Raw genomic sequence first — 19821 nt, 5'->3', positions numbered from 1 at the left:
TTGTAGGCATTCAGTGCCTCCTTATGTAAGCATCTCTTTACACTGATTTTTTTACCTGACATTTATAACTTTTATTTTATGACAATGCTGGAAAGTTGCCAGCAACATTTTTGTTCAGAAGAAGTTTTTCGGAAAGGAGGAAAAGGGCCATTAAGTACATTAAATACTAAACGGTACACTGTGAAGACATTCCTTATGATAAAAACATGTTTGGGCTGTAGAGGTTTTAGCATTTTCTCTTCCATGCAGCAAATAGTGTAAATAGAAGAGTAGAAATAAAAAAGTGGCAGAGAATGAAAAGAAAAAAGGAAACATATCAAACAAATATAAGGGGTATACACACTGATACCAACTGATTGTAGAGTTAGCCTGTCAAACCATCTCATTAATTCACTATACTGTAGCAATACGTCTCCAAACATGACATTTTTCTATGGTTTATTTGGTTTTATCCAATTCTTATTTCTCTAGTTACACTTAAATTGTTTGTTCCTGTAAATATTTTTTAAGAATGGCATTGAATTTTCTTGATAAACTACTCTGGTTTTATACAAAATATAACAGTCTTGTTTTGCTTTATTTGAAAACAAATGGAAGTACAGTTCTTTACACCGAGAAATGATATAGTAATCTGTAGAACAGAATTGAGGCACCCTAATTTGGAAATATGGTATTATAGTACCTTGCAAAATTAATGCACAGTATTTTGTCTATTAGCCATGGAGAAAAGACAGGCTGCCTTGTATTCCTTCATTATTATTTGATGATTTTTGAACATTCAAAAATGTACTTAGTGCCTTAAAACAGTAAAAGAGCCTGCCCTCTTGATTAGCTAAGACACTGTAAGTGAGGGTTACCAGCAAGTAGAGCAGGTAAGGAAGGAGAGAGGAAAGTCAAGAGTGACAATAAGAACATGCTGTTACTCAATAAGGCATGTACACATTTTGATGGTTCCATACACACCTTTTTTTTAATTTATTTTTTTAGCCTCCCCTTCACTTCCTGTAGGCTTACCTTGTGCCTGCAGACCTAAAATACTTTTGTTATAATCTACAAAGGCAGTCATTCCAAGCTGGAGGAAGAGGAACTTAGTTTGGTGACAAAATGAACAGAGTTGCAGAAAATAAAATAACTGCAAATTAGGGTGTTTGTGCCTTTAGAAGACAGGAACAGTAATTAGTCTGCAGATCATTTGACAGTGCATAAAAGAACTTGTACCTGAGAATTGGTGGCAAAATGTAAATTATAGTGATTAAATTTTGCAGCAGTATTTCTGGCGGGCCTTTGTTTTCCTTCTCCACCCCCATTCCCAAAATCTCTATTGATTGTGCAGGTTTCTCATGGCATCCCAGGAGGACTGCATTAATGTAGAGCAGTAATTACACAGAATCATTATATCTGAACATCATTAACAGAAGGCATAAGCACTGATAGTTTGAATTTCCTAAAATAAAAAAGGGAACATATTAATTATGTCAAACTTTCATTTGCTCTCTAGCTGAATGGTCTCTTGAGGTCTTCACTATCAAAACTAAAAACAAAATCCCTGATATTTCCATCCCAATGTGGGGGTATTAAATTGATTTTTAAAAAGTTGTATTTCATGATTGGACAATATTTTTATGTATCTGAGTTGAATCTAGGATTATTTTATGGGTGTTGAATGAAAAGATTTTTTTTTTATTCCTTCCTGTTACCACACTCAAGTTCAGTGTAAAAAAAACCTTTTCTCAAGCCCGAGGGTTGTACTCCACTCCCTTTAGCGACAATCAAACAGTTAAGACTGCCAGCTCGAACAATGTGAGTCCCCCACTTTCTTCCCAGGAATTGAATGTGCTGCCTCTACAGTGCTTCTGGCCCGTGTAGACTGTACCCAAACTTGTGTCCCAAGCCTTTACTTGTGCACTGCCCCACTGACTTCAGAGTGTTTGCACTGTGTTATTCAACAACTTGTAGATTGGGGGCTTTTAATCCCTGTGTGTCAATAGCACATTGTGCTGCCACCAAAGTACTCGTACCACCAAAGAACGTTCATGTTGTAATATTGAGCACCTCCAAAAATATTTAAAACTTGTATCTAAAGAAGGACAAGTGGGGAGCAGTGTAATATATAAACCAAGGGCATAAAAAAAAAAATTGTTGTGAGCTAACTTTTCTGCCCCTCTGCCACCCACTGTTCCTTGCATATTTCATGTGTTCTTTGCTGCTTGGATCTTATTTCATGTGTTTACTATACCCACTTCTGTGAAACATCTTGATAACAATAGATATAAATAAACACATGGACTAAATTTGGAAATTTATTTACAAGCCCTCTTTTCCCTCCTAATTGATACCACTCCCTCTGTAACTCTCCATTAACACTAAACATTCTGGAAAATAATGGGAATATTAATATTCCTACGCAAAAGGAAAAACCTCCAGTTCTCAAATGAACACTCCTTCTGAACTATAAAATATTTTAAAACAAAACCGCCCCATACAATTTTCTTTTAAGGTCCATATCCCAGCCAAGCACTTGATATTTTAACTTGATAATGGAGATGTCTCATAGATGGACTGGTTTCCACAGCATGTGTAGGAGTTTCTCTTTTCAAAAAAAAAAATAAAAAAGGCAAGCAACTTCTGAATGTCTTTCCTTACTTCTGCTCTGTTTCTTTAGCAGAAATGATATTTGTGCAGGACATAAGTGGACAAGATTTGTGACATACAATTTCAGGTGGACTGTACTTTGACCCGCTATGGGAAAACTTCCCAGTTTTTTTCAATCTGATTTTTACTGGCAGATAACTGGAAGAAATTATGATTGTCAGCTATGTTTTATGGCCTGAACAGATTGAAAAAGAAAGTTTTGAATGGGAGCACAACTGGAAATCAGGAAAACTGAATTTTTTCGCACTAATTTTTGATCTTGGCAAATCATTTATCTCTGACTGTTTCATTATTTACTATTAAAAAAAAGGAAGAACAATACCTTCTTTTGCAAAGGCCTTTGAGATTTACAATTGAAAAGTGTTATATAATATCAAATATTCAGTATTATTATGAACTGTGTAGACAATAGGTTACCATAACTGATGCCTTAAATATCTTCTATAATTGTTTCAGTAACAAATGAGATAATGCACCTTCACATGGCAGGATCACTGGAGAACTTGCTATCAGGCTAAAAATTTAGGGCTCATTCAACTATTAGTTAATTCAACCATCCATTTAATCTTTATTTCACAGTCAGAAAACACCACTTTATACCAGAAACCTCATCTGTTTCAAATGCTAGAATTACTCACTCTCACACATACATACACACACCCCTTCCAGTGCTCCAGTTATGGAGAAGATAATGCACATAAGTAATGTAGAAAACTGTGTGTCAAAGTCCTTAAAATATCTGATGACATTCCAGGACCGAATCTATACCTGAAGTTTTGCTGTAATTACAGATGTCTCCACCTTTTTAAAGCATAACATAATATATAGTCTTCTTAAAATTTAATGTTCCGATTCCTTCCTAGACCACATCTAACTTTCATATCAACATATAAATGAAAACTAGTTTTATCCAGGACCCTCTCCCTATGATGGAAACCAGCTGGAATTAGGCACTCTGTATCTCCTCATTCTTTGCCTAGACAGATTGTCATGAATTAGAGATATAAAAATCCGTTCAGTTTCAGTAAAGGCCCGGTCTGCTGGAGAGCAAATTAATTGCCTCATCATTTTTCTTTTTAATGAAACTGCTCTCACAGATTTGCTATTTACACAGAATGACAGAAACAAGAAAATAACCTATTTAACCAACATTTTCCTTCTTTCCCCAATGTTACTTGCTCCCATATGCAACTACTTTGAAATGACTAGGGAAAACTAGAATTAATTCAGCTTCATGGGGTCAAGGTCCAGTCCACTTGGAATGCTGTTTAGGGGGAATATGTATTAGCCAAATGATTTCTTCCTCTTGATTAAATGTGCCTAGTAAGAGGGTGCAAAAGAAAAAAAGGACTTCTCCTACTGTGGGGGCAATCCTATTTTTCCCCTTAAACTTTTAGAATTGAAAATTAGACGTTAAAATGCTAGGGACCCAAGCAACTGCAATGATCATGGCCTACATAACTCACAGACTTCACAGAAGAATGGTTCAGCTCTTGTAGAATCCTCAGGTTTTGGATCTCAATGAAGGTAAGTCCTCAGTGTACAGTCAGTGCAGCCCTCCAGTACTGATGATGTTGCCCAGAGTCTTTCATCAAAGAAGTATTCAGTATATTCCTCCACACTGATTCCTAGCAAACCAAAACTCTGGTTTCCTCGAACTACTTATCCTCTTTTTCCGGTCCCCAGCCTTTTTTGGTAATATTGAAATGAAACTTCTGTAACAGTCAAATGTTTGTGTCTGCAGGACTCTCAAGTGCTTCCATTGTTATCACATAGTAGAGAGTGTTTTCTCATAGCGGCATTGTCAGCTGTGCCAGCAGCAGACTCTGAATTATGAGCAATAATGAATAAGGCCAGTAATATATATCTTCTAGAGTTATATATTGTTGGTATTTCTTTAATACTAAAAAAAATCTTTTGGTATTGATAAGGCTGGTCTTGTGGATAAACTAGGACTCTCACGTGGGTTCTCTTGCTAGCTCAGCCAAGACTTCTTGTGTTATCCTGAAGTCACTTAACTTCTCTGTGCCTTAGGTTTCCCATCTGTAAATTTGGGGTGATACTTTTGTACCTCACAGGTGGCTTGTGAAGTTTAATTCATTCATTTTTCAAAAGTGCTCTGATGGAAGGCATGAGAGAACATCACAGTATTATTATTATTATTATTAGCTTTACATCACAATAATAATAGTAATACTTTGTATACCTGCTAATCAAATGCAGTTTTTTAAAAAGTTAGATAAGATACATACACACACACACTCTTAAGTTAAGCTTTGTCTTTGTTATGCTTCTCTCCCAGTACCATGAGCTCACGACACTCTGCCAGCCCAGTTGTTTTCACCAGTGCCAGAAGTTCACCTAAAGAAGAGATTCATTCCACTACTTCCCCACAGCTCGCACCTTCTTTCTCCTCCTCCTCTTCCTCCTCCTCTGGTCCTAGGACTTTCTACCCTCGCCAGGGTGCTACTAGCAAGTACCTGATTGGATGGAAAAAACCTGGAGGGACAATAAACTCTGTGGGGTTTATGGATACCAGAAAGTAAGAGCGTTTTTTGGTTTTATTGTTTGGTTGTTAACTTAAACATGAAGAAGCACTGAAATCCAGAGAAGTTTCCCATATGGAAAGGTCCGATAGAATTTAATGAAATGATCAGACCTTTATAGAACTTTAGAATCTCTACCCTAGAATTCCATAGTGTGGCTTAAAAATTCCATATCTTGGTTATCATTCTTCATTATTTAGTAAAAGTTTTTAAAGTAATTTCTATAGAAATTCTATAGAATGCTGTAGATTTCATCTTTATTAAATTCTAGAATTTTTCTTTAGAGAATTCTTAAATGAAACTCAAAATATTAATTGAACAAATGAAAAAACCATCCTCAACACTGAGTGTTTTTTCCCTTAGATTCTTCATTTTGTTCCCACATTCTAAGATTTGCATCAAGAGTTTTGTGATTTGGGGTCTCAGGTGACCTTGAAAGGTGGTTGTTGGAAAAATGCACATCAGAACCATTGACCCAGTACAGTGGAGATTCAAACGTCTGGGCAGTTAGGGCTGCTTTGAAGTCATTATTGGTGTTAAGCATGGCATTCCCAGATGACGCCAGTAATTGTGCAATGGGCCACCGAAGGAAATGCTAGATAGAAGCTAAAATAAAAAGTATTTTATTCAAGTTATACACTGGAAGCCAGTTAAAAGAATAGGGACGTTTGGTATGTTTAAGCATTCAGCTAGTATTTAACAGACTTTAGTTTATATATTGTTCTTTGTGCAGAATACTCATTCTTTGAATAGATACATTCCTTTAATAGGGAAATTTATTATGGTACTCTTTTCATGCATTGGAAGTTGATGCTTTCAACAGGTTTATTCCTTTAACATGTTTAATTTATATTGGACTTTACTGTATTATACAAAGCTTGATCTTAATCTTCCCATACCCACACCCTCCCTCTCTACCCCATTTTTCCCTCTGAAAATCTTGATGATGCTTTACTGCTTATTACGTTCATAGACCAAGCCCCGAGCAGCTTTGGGTCCTGAACATGTCTGTTCCCTTCCCTTTAAGACGTCACCAGAGTGATGGCAATGAAATGGCCCATCCACGGTTGCGTGCATCAGCCAGAGATCTACGGGCATCACCAAAACGAGCATCCAAGTCCACTGTTGAGGAAGAGCTGAAGAAACTGATAGATCTTGACAGCCCAACGCCAGAGTCCCAGAAGAATTTTAAGGTATGCTACAGACATGGATCATCCTCTTTTGTCACTATTAAGTGAAATTCAGGAGGCAGGGTGAGACCAGGGGACCAGAGTTCCATTGACTTCAGAGATCTATGCCAGTTTACAGCAGCTGAGGATTTGGACCCAATGACTTCCCTAGTGTCTGAGCACATAGAGCGTAAAGCATTGTTCATCACTGTTGAAAACAAAATAAAAGCCTAACTGAAACTGCAGTGTTGTGTACCTCATGGCAAATGTGAACACTGTCAACTCTAAGGAGATTTGAAGGCATTCACCTCTTTACAGGAGCTTCTCAGCACCTCACAACATCCTATAAGTTTCTCAGATGAAACTGTCCTGTTCTCATCCATAACAAAACAAAATCCAAAATTTTAATCTTCCCTGAATTATTAACATGGACACAACACTGGCCATTTGTCTCAGAGCTTATCAACTGCTGGAGGGTAGTACTTAGAGAATGGTTTTGGTATTCCAGCTGTTGCAATGGTGTGGCAGTTTTTTGTGCCATCCTTTGAGGAAACTAACATGCTTAATTGAAGAGAACACCTAAAACAAATATTTTACATACATACTAAATCTATTCAGAAACATTTCCTAAGGTTTCATCAGAAATTGTAATAACTTATAGTTTTAAATACTGATAAAATAGATCATTTTCAAGAGTGTTTTGATTTCTATAGTGTCTGTATACTAAATCAAAGATTAACAGTTCATGCTCATCACCCAAGGCCCAAATGGTTTCCACAGCAACCATGCAAAAGAGAGAGCTTGCAACTTCTTTCTCTGCTTGTCAAAACCTAAAAAGTCTTACTAAAACTTACAAGTAACAGATTCCATATACAGATTTTTTCATATATTACCTTTAAAGGCTAGAGAGAAAAAAGTTTGCCATGGGGAAGATGATTCTTTTTTTTTAACAGTATAGTGATTTATAAGAGGAAGGAGGCATGAGGGGAAGCACCGTCCTCCTGATCTGTAAACAGACACCTATTGTCTTTTCAAGAAATTCCATTTAAACTGTTAATTGTCCCAGGGACGGACTGTGAATAGCATGTATCTTTTGTGAGCCTCTTTCTTTATTGACTATGCACAATGAGTTCAATCTTTCCAGTATCCTTCATTTTCTTCGTGACTTAGATCAGTGTGTCAGCTCAGCCTAGTGACCTGCCCAATTTTATCAATGCTATTATCTACCAATAATGAAAATAAATGTTAAAATTTAAACATAGTTATAATTTCTACCCGGTGCACAATTTGTACTTCATGTTAGGTGAAGAAATGTGGCCCTCCGTAGCTACCTGAATCTTTATTTTTTTATTTTTTTTTTGAGTATCAGCACTTCTTGTATTTGATAATTGAGAGGTCCTGTTTCCTGGTAGGATAGACAGTTTTTTGTTGTCTCCTAATATTTTTGCCTTTTTATCCCTTCCCTTCTCCCCCTCATCTTCAATTCTCCTAACCATCTCTCCTTCCCTTCTCTTACTGCTTCTTCTCTCTTCACACCCTTCACCTCCATAGCATCTTCCTCCAAGTCCCTGGTCACACTCCTTTTCACTTCTCTGCTCACATTGTCTCTCCTCCCTAAATCCACCTCATATTCAAATATTAGTAGCCTAACAATTTAAAGGTCCAGCACTAATCATGTTTCCAGTTTCTAATATTCGAGGCTGCAAGTGTTTCTACTCTGGGATGTCTAACACAAGGAGCATTGCAGGTGTTCTTCATTGAGCAATGCCTGGTGTGGCAACGGCTTTTTTTCCCTCTTCTCCTAGGGACAAGTATTGTGAGGCTTGGCTGGGTCATGACAAGAAACTGCCAGCTGGGCTTTTGGTCCCAAAAGGAGAAAACAGAGTGGTTCTCTACCTAACATATATAAAGCCCTTATTTTTGGCCCCTTGGTACCAAGAGTTGTTATTTTTCTGGTGCTCAGCCTTAAATGGAAAACTCACTTTGTGATGGTCATTTCAGACCTTTTGACACCATAGAAATAAAATTAGCCCGTCTTATTTTTGTGGCAACTGAGCCCCATAAACAGGTATAATTCCACATCTCAGTGGGCACATCATTTTTATATTAGTATGTTTTCAAAAATCCCATTACGATGTCATTTCTGCTGTGGTAACTTTAGAGACCTGCTTTGTCCGCACCCTGCAATAATCATCTTGCTTGCCAAATGGTGTGTCTGACCTAGTGTGGATGATCCCATGGAGAACTGGCAGAATACACAATTAACATGTAAAATGTCTCTCTTCTGTTTTTTCAGATGCTATCAGCAAGTTTTACAAATGTTTTAGCTACATTTGTGGTTCTTTATCCATAAACACAAAACTTGCAGCAGGTTTTAGCAGGGGCTTCTGCTCTTTTTGATAAAAACATATTTCAGTTTGGCAGATTGTTCTCCAGTGTACAGAAGCAATAACCTTTCTCCTGCTCCCCGCTTCTGTTCCACCCTTCAGTGTAGGTTTTAATCACAGAAATAAATTACCGTCTGGTTAAATAACATTTATGTGTGTGTGTGTGTGTGTGTGTGTGTGTATGTATGTATGTATGTATGTAAACAGATAAGTATTTCTCTGTGCAAGAGAGCAGCTCTCCAAAATGCACTTTATCGTGTCTGCTCTAGGGATTTCAGTTAGTAGAGCTGTTTTTGTTTTGTTAATTTTTTCTCAAAGCTCTGTGAAGGATTTTAGTTTGTCAGACTTTCCTCATTGTTCTGTTACATGGGGCTTGTAGCCAATTGGCATCTTAGCCAGAGTGTGTGGAAGATAGCACAAGAGGTAGAACTCTTTGTTTTAGGTATCACTTAACTTGCTTCTGTAAAGGTTTTCCTTAGTACATATGGTCTGGAGCTAATTTACAGAATCTATGAGGAGTTTTTTGAGGTTAATGTCCTACAAGATGTCTGTTGAATGATAGAAATAGAAATTAGAGGTGGCAAAGATCTAATGGGACATCTGTACTTGATGTTCACCTAGATCAGGGGTCGGCAACCTCTGGCACATGGCTCACCAGGGTAAGCACCCTGGCAGGCCAGGCCAGGCCAGTTTGTTTACCTGCTGCGTTGGCAGGTTCGGCCAATTGCAGCTCCCACTGGCTGCGGTTCACCATCCCAGGCCAGTGGGAGCGTCGGGAAGCAACGCAGACTGAGGGATGTGCTGGCCGCTGCTTCCCGCTGCCTCCATTGGCCTGGAGCGGTGAACTGCGGCCAGCGGGAGCCGCGATCAGCCAAACCTGCCAACGCGGCAGGTAAACAAACTGGCGTGGCCTGCCAGGGTGCTTACCCTGGCAAGCTGCATGCCAGAGGTTGCTGACCCCTGATCTAGACAGAGCTGTTTATGTAGTACTTTGTCCCATCCAGTTTGACGAAAACTCGGTATGTTTTCTCGGCCTGCTTCTTTATACAAATAGAAATTGTTTTAATAAACACATGTAGTGTATGTTTGAAATGTTACCATGTACTGATGTCCTCTTTAGACTGTATAGTCACACCTTTTCCCTCCTCTCAGTCTCCGTTCCCTAGCACTCCTACCACAAAGCGTGCCTTGCAGAGGACTCTGTCAGATGAGAGTATTTATAGCGGTCAAAGGGAACACTTCTTCACCTCACGGGCCTCCCTCTTGGACCAAGCCCTGCCAAATGATGTCCTGTTCAGCAGCACATATCCTTCTCTCCCCAAATCACTACCCTTACGAAGACCATCGTACACTTTAGGAATGAAGTCATTACATGGTAAGTATATGTCCAGCCCTATTACAGTAAAGGAGAGATGCCATGACAGTTATTTCAACAAAAAACAGTTGCCTGGCTGTTTGTTAATTACATCTTGATTTTGCTAAAGTAAGGTTAGTCAAATCCCATGTCTCGGAATGTAAGCTGGATTTTTCCCCCATGGGTACAGCATTGCCATAGGCCAGGTAAATAGTTTTGGGGAAGGAGTGGGGAAGTTTGCCTTTTTCTTTACCATCACATTTTCGCCACTGCCAAAAGCAGGAATCAAGACTTGCTGGTCCAAAGATCCCATCCTGGGTGTCATACAAGTCACTATTGCCTACTTCCGGTGTCCCCAGTTTTAATGTGTAGGCGCAAAATACCGCTGACAAGGAATACTACTGAGGTGGATGAATGCTGGTGGATGTTTGGAGGTACTAAAGCACTTAGTAAATTCTTAGTGCACCAAGTGATCCTGAATTCAAATCCTTGCTCTACACACTGCAGAGTTTGGATTTACTTACGCAATTTGATCAAGCATTAAACAGGTAACTGGAAAAAGTTTCCTTACTTAGTTTTTAAAAAATGTGCAGATGATACTGCAGATGCCCTTGTTACTGCAGTGAAGAGCATCAGTAATTTTATGCACTATAATGTGGATTACATTGTGCTGAATCCCTTGCTGCTGACAGGAGTGAGGGTGGGTGGGATTTTACACAGATTCCTACTGCACCACTTACTTAAATAAGTAACTCTATGTTTTCTGAATATTTAACCTTCACTTTGAGATATAATTCAATAGGTCTCCCAGTGTAAAAATGCTCCATAATGTCTTTTGGAGATGTCTACCTATATCTGTTCATCCATATTGTGATACATTTTAGGTAAAAGAATATGAGTGTTATAATACCAATAGGTTCAACTCAATGCAGAGATATTTAAGCACTTAAAACAAAACTACAGTAGTTGGTAGTTCTTTGATTTGCATTTTGCTTTAACTTTTAGCATAGTTGGTTATAGTATGTGCCATTTCTCTGGACCTAACCACCTGCCAACTCTTCAAGGTTGGACCCTGCCAACTCTTAAAAGGTGGGGATTTCAATTTCACTCTGGGACCTGGGAGTGTTTAGTATGCATCAGAGCAGCTGAGATGACCGATAAGAGGAGGACTACAGTTTCCCAAGAATGGAAGCTCCAGTTTTTTATTACGCAGGACATTCTTTGACAAATTTAGTGAGTTGATCAAATATGAATTGTATGATAAAGAAAGGAGGGGAGAAAGCTTCAGCAGCCCTATCTGTCCCCCTTCACAGTACCAGGGGGAACAAGGGAAGTTTGCATACTCGTCAGTTGGAAGGGAGAAGTAGCTGCCTATCCTCTCCACTCTTTGGGGAAGTCCTCTTTTATCCTAGCTAAAGTACTGAACCTCCTTCCCCAATTCTCGGTATTAGAATGTTTTCTCTGATCTTCTCCAGCTTGAATTTTGAGTTGTGGCACTGCCCACGCTAATGTAGTGATGTGCACCAGGGAACTCAGGGGTTCACCTAAAAAACCCAAACTTTCTGCTCCAAAAAACAGATAACCAGGGTACAAATAATGAACTTGGTTGTAGATGCAGGATATTCTGACTCCTAATATATCACCCTGCTCTTTCCAAATCTCTGTTTATCTGCCATTAGGAGTACTAGTTTTACTATAACTGTTGCTGTTAAAAGAAGGTGCCATGAATTAAAACACAGTATTGTTTAACGTATCTGACCCCAGCAATATAACTGGGAAAAGAAACTGCCCACTGCATCACAGGGAATACTGTGTTTGTCCATTGATTGTCATCAGGCTCATAGAATACATTTTCTTCAACAGATGACTATGCTGGAAAAAATATCTACATAATTTTCAGCTGCCTCTCATTCCTAGACATCAGTTCATTCAGTATCAAAGTTGACACACTGCTGTTTAACATAATTCTCATAGTGAAGTGGGAGGGATGAAGCTCCCTTTATAGGTACTAAAATATATTTTTAGACTGAGTTACATTTGTAACTGACTTGTGGAAAGAGTGCCTGTATGCCCTGTGAGCGTAAAAGAGAGCAGGCTATACGGGGTCTCCGTTCATTTAGATCTCTGTATTTTCCAAAAGAAGCTTGGCTGCTCTGTCATTCTCTCCTTTGCACTGAACTGGAAATATCAAGACTCTTATTCTAAAGCAGGGAGTTTATGCAATCGTCATCAAAATTTTCTGTAAAATTTAGCCCTCCAAGATAAAAGAACCCAAACATTTGAGTGACACATAAATTGTCTTTCTAATTTACATGCCCTTGGTAAGAGAGAGTTTAAATAGAACTGGATATTTAATACCACTCAGTATTTGTTAACCTTCCATTCACTCATAATGTTGTTAATTTTAAGCATATTAATAACAGCTGCATCCTCAAGGCAGCTCTTCATATTATATGGAGGAGAAAACATGAGCTAGAAATATTCTGATTTATCTGAAAATCCAGTTAACACCTTTGAAACAAGTAATTTTATCAGTGGTTACAAATATTTCATATTTCATTTTCTTTTAATTCCATGAGAGAAAGTGTGTACAGGGATGCTGTAGTAGAGTCTGCAGACTGCTGAGTCCAGGCCCATGAGGGGACACGAGCTGTTGGGGTACAAGAATCTGCAGTGTACAATGTCAGATGAGAGCCTGGATTTCCAAGTGCTGGTCTGCAGATTTGGAAAAAACTGAATCTGAGGGTAGGAGGTTAGCACAGTCCCCAAAGAGCTAACTTGCAGAATGACGTGGCTCATCAGTCTCACTGCGGATCTTAATGGCATCTGTGCAGGTTTGAAAAATTACATCCCAGAAAAGCAAGGAATAGGGATTCAGTTATTTATGATCTGGAGATGAAGAAACTTTATGTGAGGGAAATGGCTGAATTTTTGATTATTTCATTTTTGTTCTGCATTGCTCCAGGAGAGTTCTCAGCCTCAGACAGCTCCCTCACAGACATCCAGGATCAGAGAAAGCAGTCCATGCCAGACCCGGGTCTTATGCCCTTGCCCGATTCTGCCTCCGATCTGGACTGGTCAAACTTGGTAGATGCTGCCAAAGCTTTTGAGGGTACGTATTCAAAATACTTCACTTGAAAAGCTTGTATGCTGCTCTACACTTCACTAAGGATGTTTTTTTAATTCTAATATTTTTTCCATTTCTTAGCTTCTCTTCTACTCTGAAGTCCCAAGTTCTTTTGAAAATGCAATCCAAATTGCAACAGCCTAATACATGTTTGCTTATAATGTTCAGATGCCATTTCTTTACATTTGAATCACACTGCAGGTTTCAGTACTGTAGATGGAACACAAAATGATTTAGCTGCATTTCTGTGTAACGGAATACTTTTCATTAATACAGACCAGTCACAAAGACCACAGCAGGCATGGACAACCATCTGGCATGAAAATGCAGAGTGAAGCCAAGCAGCGGTGGAAAGGAGTGCAGTCACTTTAATGACTGCAAATTGCATTAGAAAGAAGTTTCTATATTATAGTTGAAGTGCATTGCCAAAGTAATTAGGAAAGTTTGCTTTGCTGGCACATGCCTTTCCATTGCTATTCTCCCTGAACATGCCTCCAAATGCATGGACTTGCACATGGATATCACTTTATCCTCTGGTGCTTTCCACCTTCTTCACAACTAGTAAAATGAAGAGGAATTGCCAAGATCCACTGGAATTTAAAGAAACACTAAAGACTTTTAACTCAAAGTGTAAACTATAAAATTGTTAGAATCTGATGGAAAAAATCATATGGATACTTTAATCAAAAGTCACTTTCAAATCTCTACATAAATGCTATTCTACCTCATGTAGTTGCTTCCACTGATCCCTGCTTTTTTGGATGCTCTGCTGCATGGACCACAAGAATGTGGATACCTGCAGGCAATGCTCTCTGAGAACTGCAGTTACTGATAAGTAACCTACTTTCCTCTGTTCCCCTGCTAGTTCTACAACAGCAGCAGTATGAGTAACTAACACACAGTATTCCCTAGTTAGTGCTGATATCAGTGATGTAAGAACATGCTGAGACATTAACCTGGGAACTGTGTGATGCATGGATTACTGTACTTGCCATTCACCTCTGGAGAACAGAGTTTTAATCCTATCTTAATTCACAGAAGGAAATGAAATTGTTCAGAGGTTTTATGAAATGCACAAATAAGGATTAGAACAAGGCCACCATTATAGTGCAATTTACTATGATTGGTAATCTCTTTTCCTAAACTCATTCACAGTATACCTGACTTTTTAGTGTTCCTCACTTTCCTCACTTTCATAGGCACTGAATCTACTCTTTTATTTTTAATTAAAAGTTTGAATGCATCAATTCTGGTGAAAGGTATCTGATTGACAATCCCCTGTCTACTCATGGAACAGGTAAAGCATGGGCAGTGTATTGTCAGCTTCCTCCCACTACTCCTCCAGTGGGCTTCAAACCTGAGCGGGAGAGGCCAATTATCCAGTTTCTCTGTCAACTCAGTGCAGTGGCCTTGTGCTGAATGCCAGTGTGGGATTTGCAAGTACCAATTAGAGTAAATAATTGGTGTTTTTTCTGATTTTGAACACCTGTTGACTAGAAACTAGGCAGGGCTCTACAACCCATCCACTTAGGTCCTAGCTGAACTGAAAACCTTCATGCCCGATTACTACATTCTTAAGCTATCCAGTTCTCCTGCATTTTTCATTTTTTAAAAATGGGGACATGGCAAAACTCTGTCAAACAAACAGCCACGTTAATTTTAGCCTTATTCAAAACACAGAATAAAACCTTTGCCAAATAGAAGACTTTTCCTCTTTCCAGTGAGAGGCCATTAGTAGTTAGTCATTTCTTTTGAGTATGACCATTTTTGTGAGGAAGCCTGAAGGATGATGTATCATTTCATGGCGTTTCCCTAAACGAAAATGGTATGATAATGATTTGTAAATTTGTTAAAACTTCCTAAATAAACAATTATAAGGAAAAACAAATGGTGGAGGAGGGGGGATTTCTTTTCAATTTTTTTATCACAAAATATGTTTTAAAGGATTAACAAACAAAAATAACAAATAAAAAATGACCAGGGTCTCTTCACTTGCCCTGTATAACTCTCACAACCATAAAGATGTGGAAAACGCCTTCTTTTTAGGAAAAATGATGATTTGCCAAGCTATTCGAATAGTGCTTTGTGAAGCCATAAGATGGCTCTAAAACTTTTTTGCCACAGGAGGTCCAAATCATGATGAGTGCTGCAGTTCTTAGTGAAAGGAGTGCCTTATATTCTTTTATACAAGTGGCTTTGTACCTTTCAAAATGTCCGTTCCATTTCAGTATAAAGGGGCTGCATGGTATAAGTGGTAGATCAGTGAGATGGGATTCCCAGGTTTTATTTCTCTGTGCCCATAGCTTGCTTTGTCACTTTGAGCAGGTATTGTATTTAATTTTTCGGTGCCTCCGTTCACCTATCTTAAATTGCTACTTTGATTACATATGTCACGTAGGTGTCGTGTTGTGATATTTAATGTTTGTGTTGCTTTGAGATTCTCAAATGCAGATGCTCCAGTAAAAGCAATTATCTTTACATTTACACTTGTTTGTGTCTCTCTCTCTCTTCAGTTCAGCGAGCCTCATTCTTTGCTGCTGGTGATGAAAACAACAGACCTGTGAGTGCTGCTTCCAATAGTGATCAGATTGAGGACCAGCTTACTGCACAGATGAAGGCTTACACAGGGTGAGTAAATATATTTGACAGGTAGGCTTTTTAAATTAAACCCAGGGAGGACAGGATGCAGAGATGCTTGATTTGTAACAAACTTTTACATCTCTTACGGATTTTTACAAAAGAAAAACAGAGGAGGGTGGAAACAAAAGAATGCTGAGTATATTTCTGCCTTTGTGAAAATACCATGTTTCTGAAGGTTCTCTTTCATCTGAGATGTTTAAAACAGTGTCCAAGGCAGTCTCATTCCAAGGTGTATGTAATTATCCTGTAACTAATGGAGAAAGAGGGAAAGCAAGCGATGAGTCTTTAGGTTTACTACTAATACCCATTTTGTTGAGTGATTGCGCTGCCTAAGCGTGTGTATACCGTTTCTGTTAGTAGTTAAGGCCTGTGATGAACATTTTTAAGTAAAAATATATATTCAGAATGTACTGTATGACACATGCATTTTGAGCAGTTTCTCATAGGAAAGTCCGCTAGAAATCCAGCCTAGAGTTAGAAGCAAAGAATGATTATGGAAAATCCTGCCATTACTGTCTTTATCTCCTACTTCCAACAGTAAAGAGTCTCCTCCTAGTCTCGCTTCCAAAGTGGACCAGCTGGAAAGTTTGCTGAAGATGCTCCAAGAGGATTTAAAGAGGGTAAACATTTATTCTACAGGAAGCCTGTAGGGTGTAAATATGTTGTTGCTAGGCAGTACTAGTCATGTTATAAACCTTTTCCACCACCTCAAAACTTATAACAGTTTCATCCTTTGTTGAGAAAATTACATCTCTTTACTTCTTTCCTCAGATCATAGTCCAGGTTATTTTATTTTTTAAACACAGTGGTGTTAGGAAGTTAGAGGTAAAGTCAGCACATCTGCTGTGTAATGCTGAAATACATGCTTCTGTGCAGAAAGGATCTCGCTATGCTCAGGTCAAAGGTCTCTTATGCAGTACTGTATTAATGGAGGTGTTTGCCGTCTCTTTCTTAGTTCTCCTCAGCAGTCACACCGTAGGAGGGCTGCATTAGCATGGAATAGATTGTGGCCATTTTCAGGTGATCACTTGGGAAGCTCGTGTTTATACTAGAATTTAGTCTTGAGAAATCCCAACAATCTGTGCCAAAAGAGTGTAGGGAGGAAAGAATGTCACCACGCAGCCCATGGGTCTAGAATATCACGAGTGTCTGCGCACTTAAAGCTCTTATAGTGGGGAAACAAAACTGTAATACCTCTCTAGGATGGCATTGACAAGGGCAGGAAACGTGACCGGAAATCACCACTGAGCTCTCATATTCTTCCTCATCTCTTAGGAAAAGGAAGACAAAGCCAGTCTTCAGGCAGAAGTGCAACATTTGCGAGAAGACAACTTACGGTTACAGGAGGAGTCCCAGAGTGCATCTGAGAAACTGAAGAAATTCACTGAATGGGTTTTCAACACGATTGATATGAACTGAGAACAGTAAATGGGGAAGGAAAACATCAGTTATAAATAATTGTTAGTGAGACTTCGCTTTAATGCCACCTTAATCATGATATGTGAAAGTATAATCAGAGCACTTCCCCGCCCTACGTACTCTGATGGCTCCTTTTTGCGCCTCTGCACGCACTCAGAACAATCGCAGATTAACAATCATTGTTTGCCTTTTGTAGAAAAACAAAGAAATAATTTAAAAAAGGTAAAATAAAAGTTTAATGGTTGAAATGTGAATGTCTATTTTTTGCACATTATCTCTCTACCTGTTATGTACAAAATGATTGGGAGGCTGGACCAGAATTGTTCGGTCTATTTGCCTCTATTTATTTCTATTAACTCCTTTCTATCTGTTTCAGGTAATCTGCTTTTCCTTGCTGCTTTGATAAATATTATGAAACTAGAAAGAAATGTTTATTTTGCTGCTTTCCTTACATTGTTTTCTGAAGTATGCCACAGACAAGGGGATGTAAAACAATGTTTTAGGTGTCTCCTGAATGATTTGTGCTTGATCACTAGTGCTATCTTCACATACGTTATACAGAACATATGCCCATAGTGAATGGTACAGTACAATCAGCATCAAAACATTGGAAGAGAGAGTAGACACTTGAGGCATGGATGAGTCAGATTATCACACATGTCCTTGCATTAGCACTTCTAGTTGCCTTTGTTTCCTATGGAAGCAATGGTTGCCAGGTACTTTAGGAATAGTGCAACTTGGCATGCTAAATGGCTTGCTGCGTCAGGCTGACTGAGAGTAACTGCTGTACTTCTGCTTAAGCCTTGTCTCTGTCCCTCCCCTACCTGAGGATCTATTACCTACCTATATATAGTAGGTCCCTGGCTGAAGCTGTAAAATGTTTGATTTTTTTTCAAACTGTATGCATTTTCTTATACACCATATATGCCATGTCATTGCACCTGTCCTCCTATCCCCACCCAGTTTGGTCATAGAACTTTTCAAATTAAAAAAAGGCAGAAGAAATGTTTATTAATCTCAACTATATAGCAGGTCTTTGACATTAGTAAACTTTTAATAACCTTGTTTTGGATAATGCAAATGGGGAAATATAAAGCTGTAGTTAGAGACTTTTTCCCCTTCCTTACATAGTGGGACAAGGAGGGAAGCGGTATTTTAACTCTTGGATCTCAGATGTCTGGATTTCCCAGTGCAACTGGTTAGCATAAGATTTAGTTCCCCGCCTGCCTGGCACCAGGAAGATTAACTTGTTTTTCTTTGAAGGAGCTATAAACTTGCCATAAAATGTCACCTCTCCAGAAATACCTTTTTGATGTCACAATATAACTCATACTACAACCTGCACAGATTTGGATGCAAGCCACATGCAGTGAAGTATCATCTTTGCCCTTTTCTGTATGCATCCACTAACAGCTTCACATTGAAACACACATTGCCTTACATAAGTAACGTATTATTTGTCCATTTCAGGTATAGCTTCCCCATCTTTCCCAGTCACCCACTCTTGCAAAAGAAATAATCAGTGGGAATCTTCCAAGCTCTCTCTGGTGCCCTTTTTCATGCTCTTTAATCCTACTACACAGAAACTTGCTACACTTTGACCTAAAGCTTGATTTGTGGTGATAATCCCCATGAATTCTTCTCTGATAATGTTTTTCATGGAAATGAATCTATTTGGAACTATTTCTGGAGTGCTTTTGTAAAGGTTGAGAATGTCCTGTTATTTTTTTAAAAATGACTTGTATGAAGGAGATTTGTATAATGCCTGATATTATTTGTAAATGGGAAATATTGCTAACATCCCTGAGCATCCTGAAGTCTTGCTTATTCTCTTCAATTTTTAAGTTTGTTTTGGTTTTTATTTTATTTTTAAAAAGTTTTGGGACTTGGGGCAGACTATTTATTAGAGTTTTGCAACAGAGTTCTTGTATGAAGCCTCTAAAGGCAACTTGTAAAATTCTGACAATAAAACTCATTTTAAAGGCTCTTCTAAAACCATTTTCTATTGATTTTGTTGTGTTTTTATATTGTTTGAAACTTTCTAAAGACAAAGCCTCCTTTCCTGGCCCTTCCTCACTGCACCAGTGCATCAGCAACCAAGGAGACAAGAGTTTCATTCTCCAAGTAGTCTCTTCTTTTGCTTTCCCCTGGTTGACCATCCCTTTTTATATACACATGCACTTCACCATTATGCTTTCTTGTTCCTACTAGTGAAAAATCTTCACTCCCCTCCTCCCTATTAGAATATTCCTATTTCTCTAATGAAGAACAATTTTTTATCTTTAATTTTGATTCTCATGCAACAGCTTCACCAAGCTGGTAGAAAGGTTTCTAGGTCCACTGCTGGCACAAGTATCCACTGGTGAGACAGGTAGCACTTTAATTAAAATTTGTCCTGACAAGAGTGTTACTTCTCAGCCACATTTTTAATGGCTAGATCCATGGCATCCCCAAAAGGTGGATAGTGAAAAGGTAAATCTATTTCAGTCCAACAGAGAAATAGCTACCACAAGGGAGCTCTCTGGGC

The 19821-nt window shown here is 38.6% G+C and overlaps 1 protein-coding gene across 8 annotated transcripts in view; it reads left to right on the top strand.

The window, feature by feature from the left end:
• Positions 1–19271, top strand: part of SIPA1L1 (signal induced proliferation associated 1 like 1) — a 406115-nt gene extending 386844 nt beyond the window's left edge. For all 8 annotated transcript variants that reach the window (XM_030559663.1, XM_030559661.1, XM_030559662.1 and 5 more), the window contains 7 exons: positions 4955–5194; positions 6226–6391; positions 9907–10129; positions 13074–13220; positions 15749–15863; positions 16414–16495; positions 17151–19271. In XM_030559663.1, the coding sequence (XP_030415523.1) occupies positions 4955–5194; positions 6226–6391; positions 9907–10129; positions 13074–13220; positions 15749–15863; positions 16414–16495; positions 17151–17294 (1117 nt within the window). In that variant the 3' untranslated portion in view covers positions 17295–19271. The remainder of the gene's footprint in view (positions 1–4954; positions 5195–6225; positions 6392–9906; positions 10130–13073; positions 13221–15748; positions 15864–16413; positions 16496–17150) is intronic.
• The last annotated feature ends 550 nt before the right edge of the window (positions 19272–19821 follow it).

The sequence above is a fragment of the Gopherus evgoodei genome, chromosome 4 (assembly GCF_007399415.2).
Source record: "Gopherus evgoodei ecotype Sinaloan lineage chromosome 4, rGopEvg1_v1.p, whole genome shotgun sequence".
NCBI lineage: Eukaryota > Metazoa > Chordata > Testudines > Testudinidae > Gopherus > Gopherus evgoodei.
This window is presented reverse-complemented; position numbering and strand designations above follow the sequence as displayed.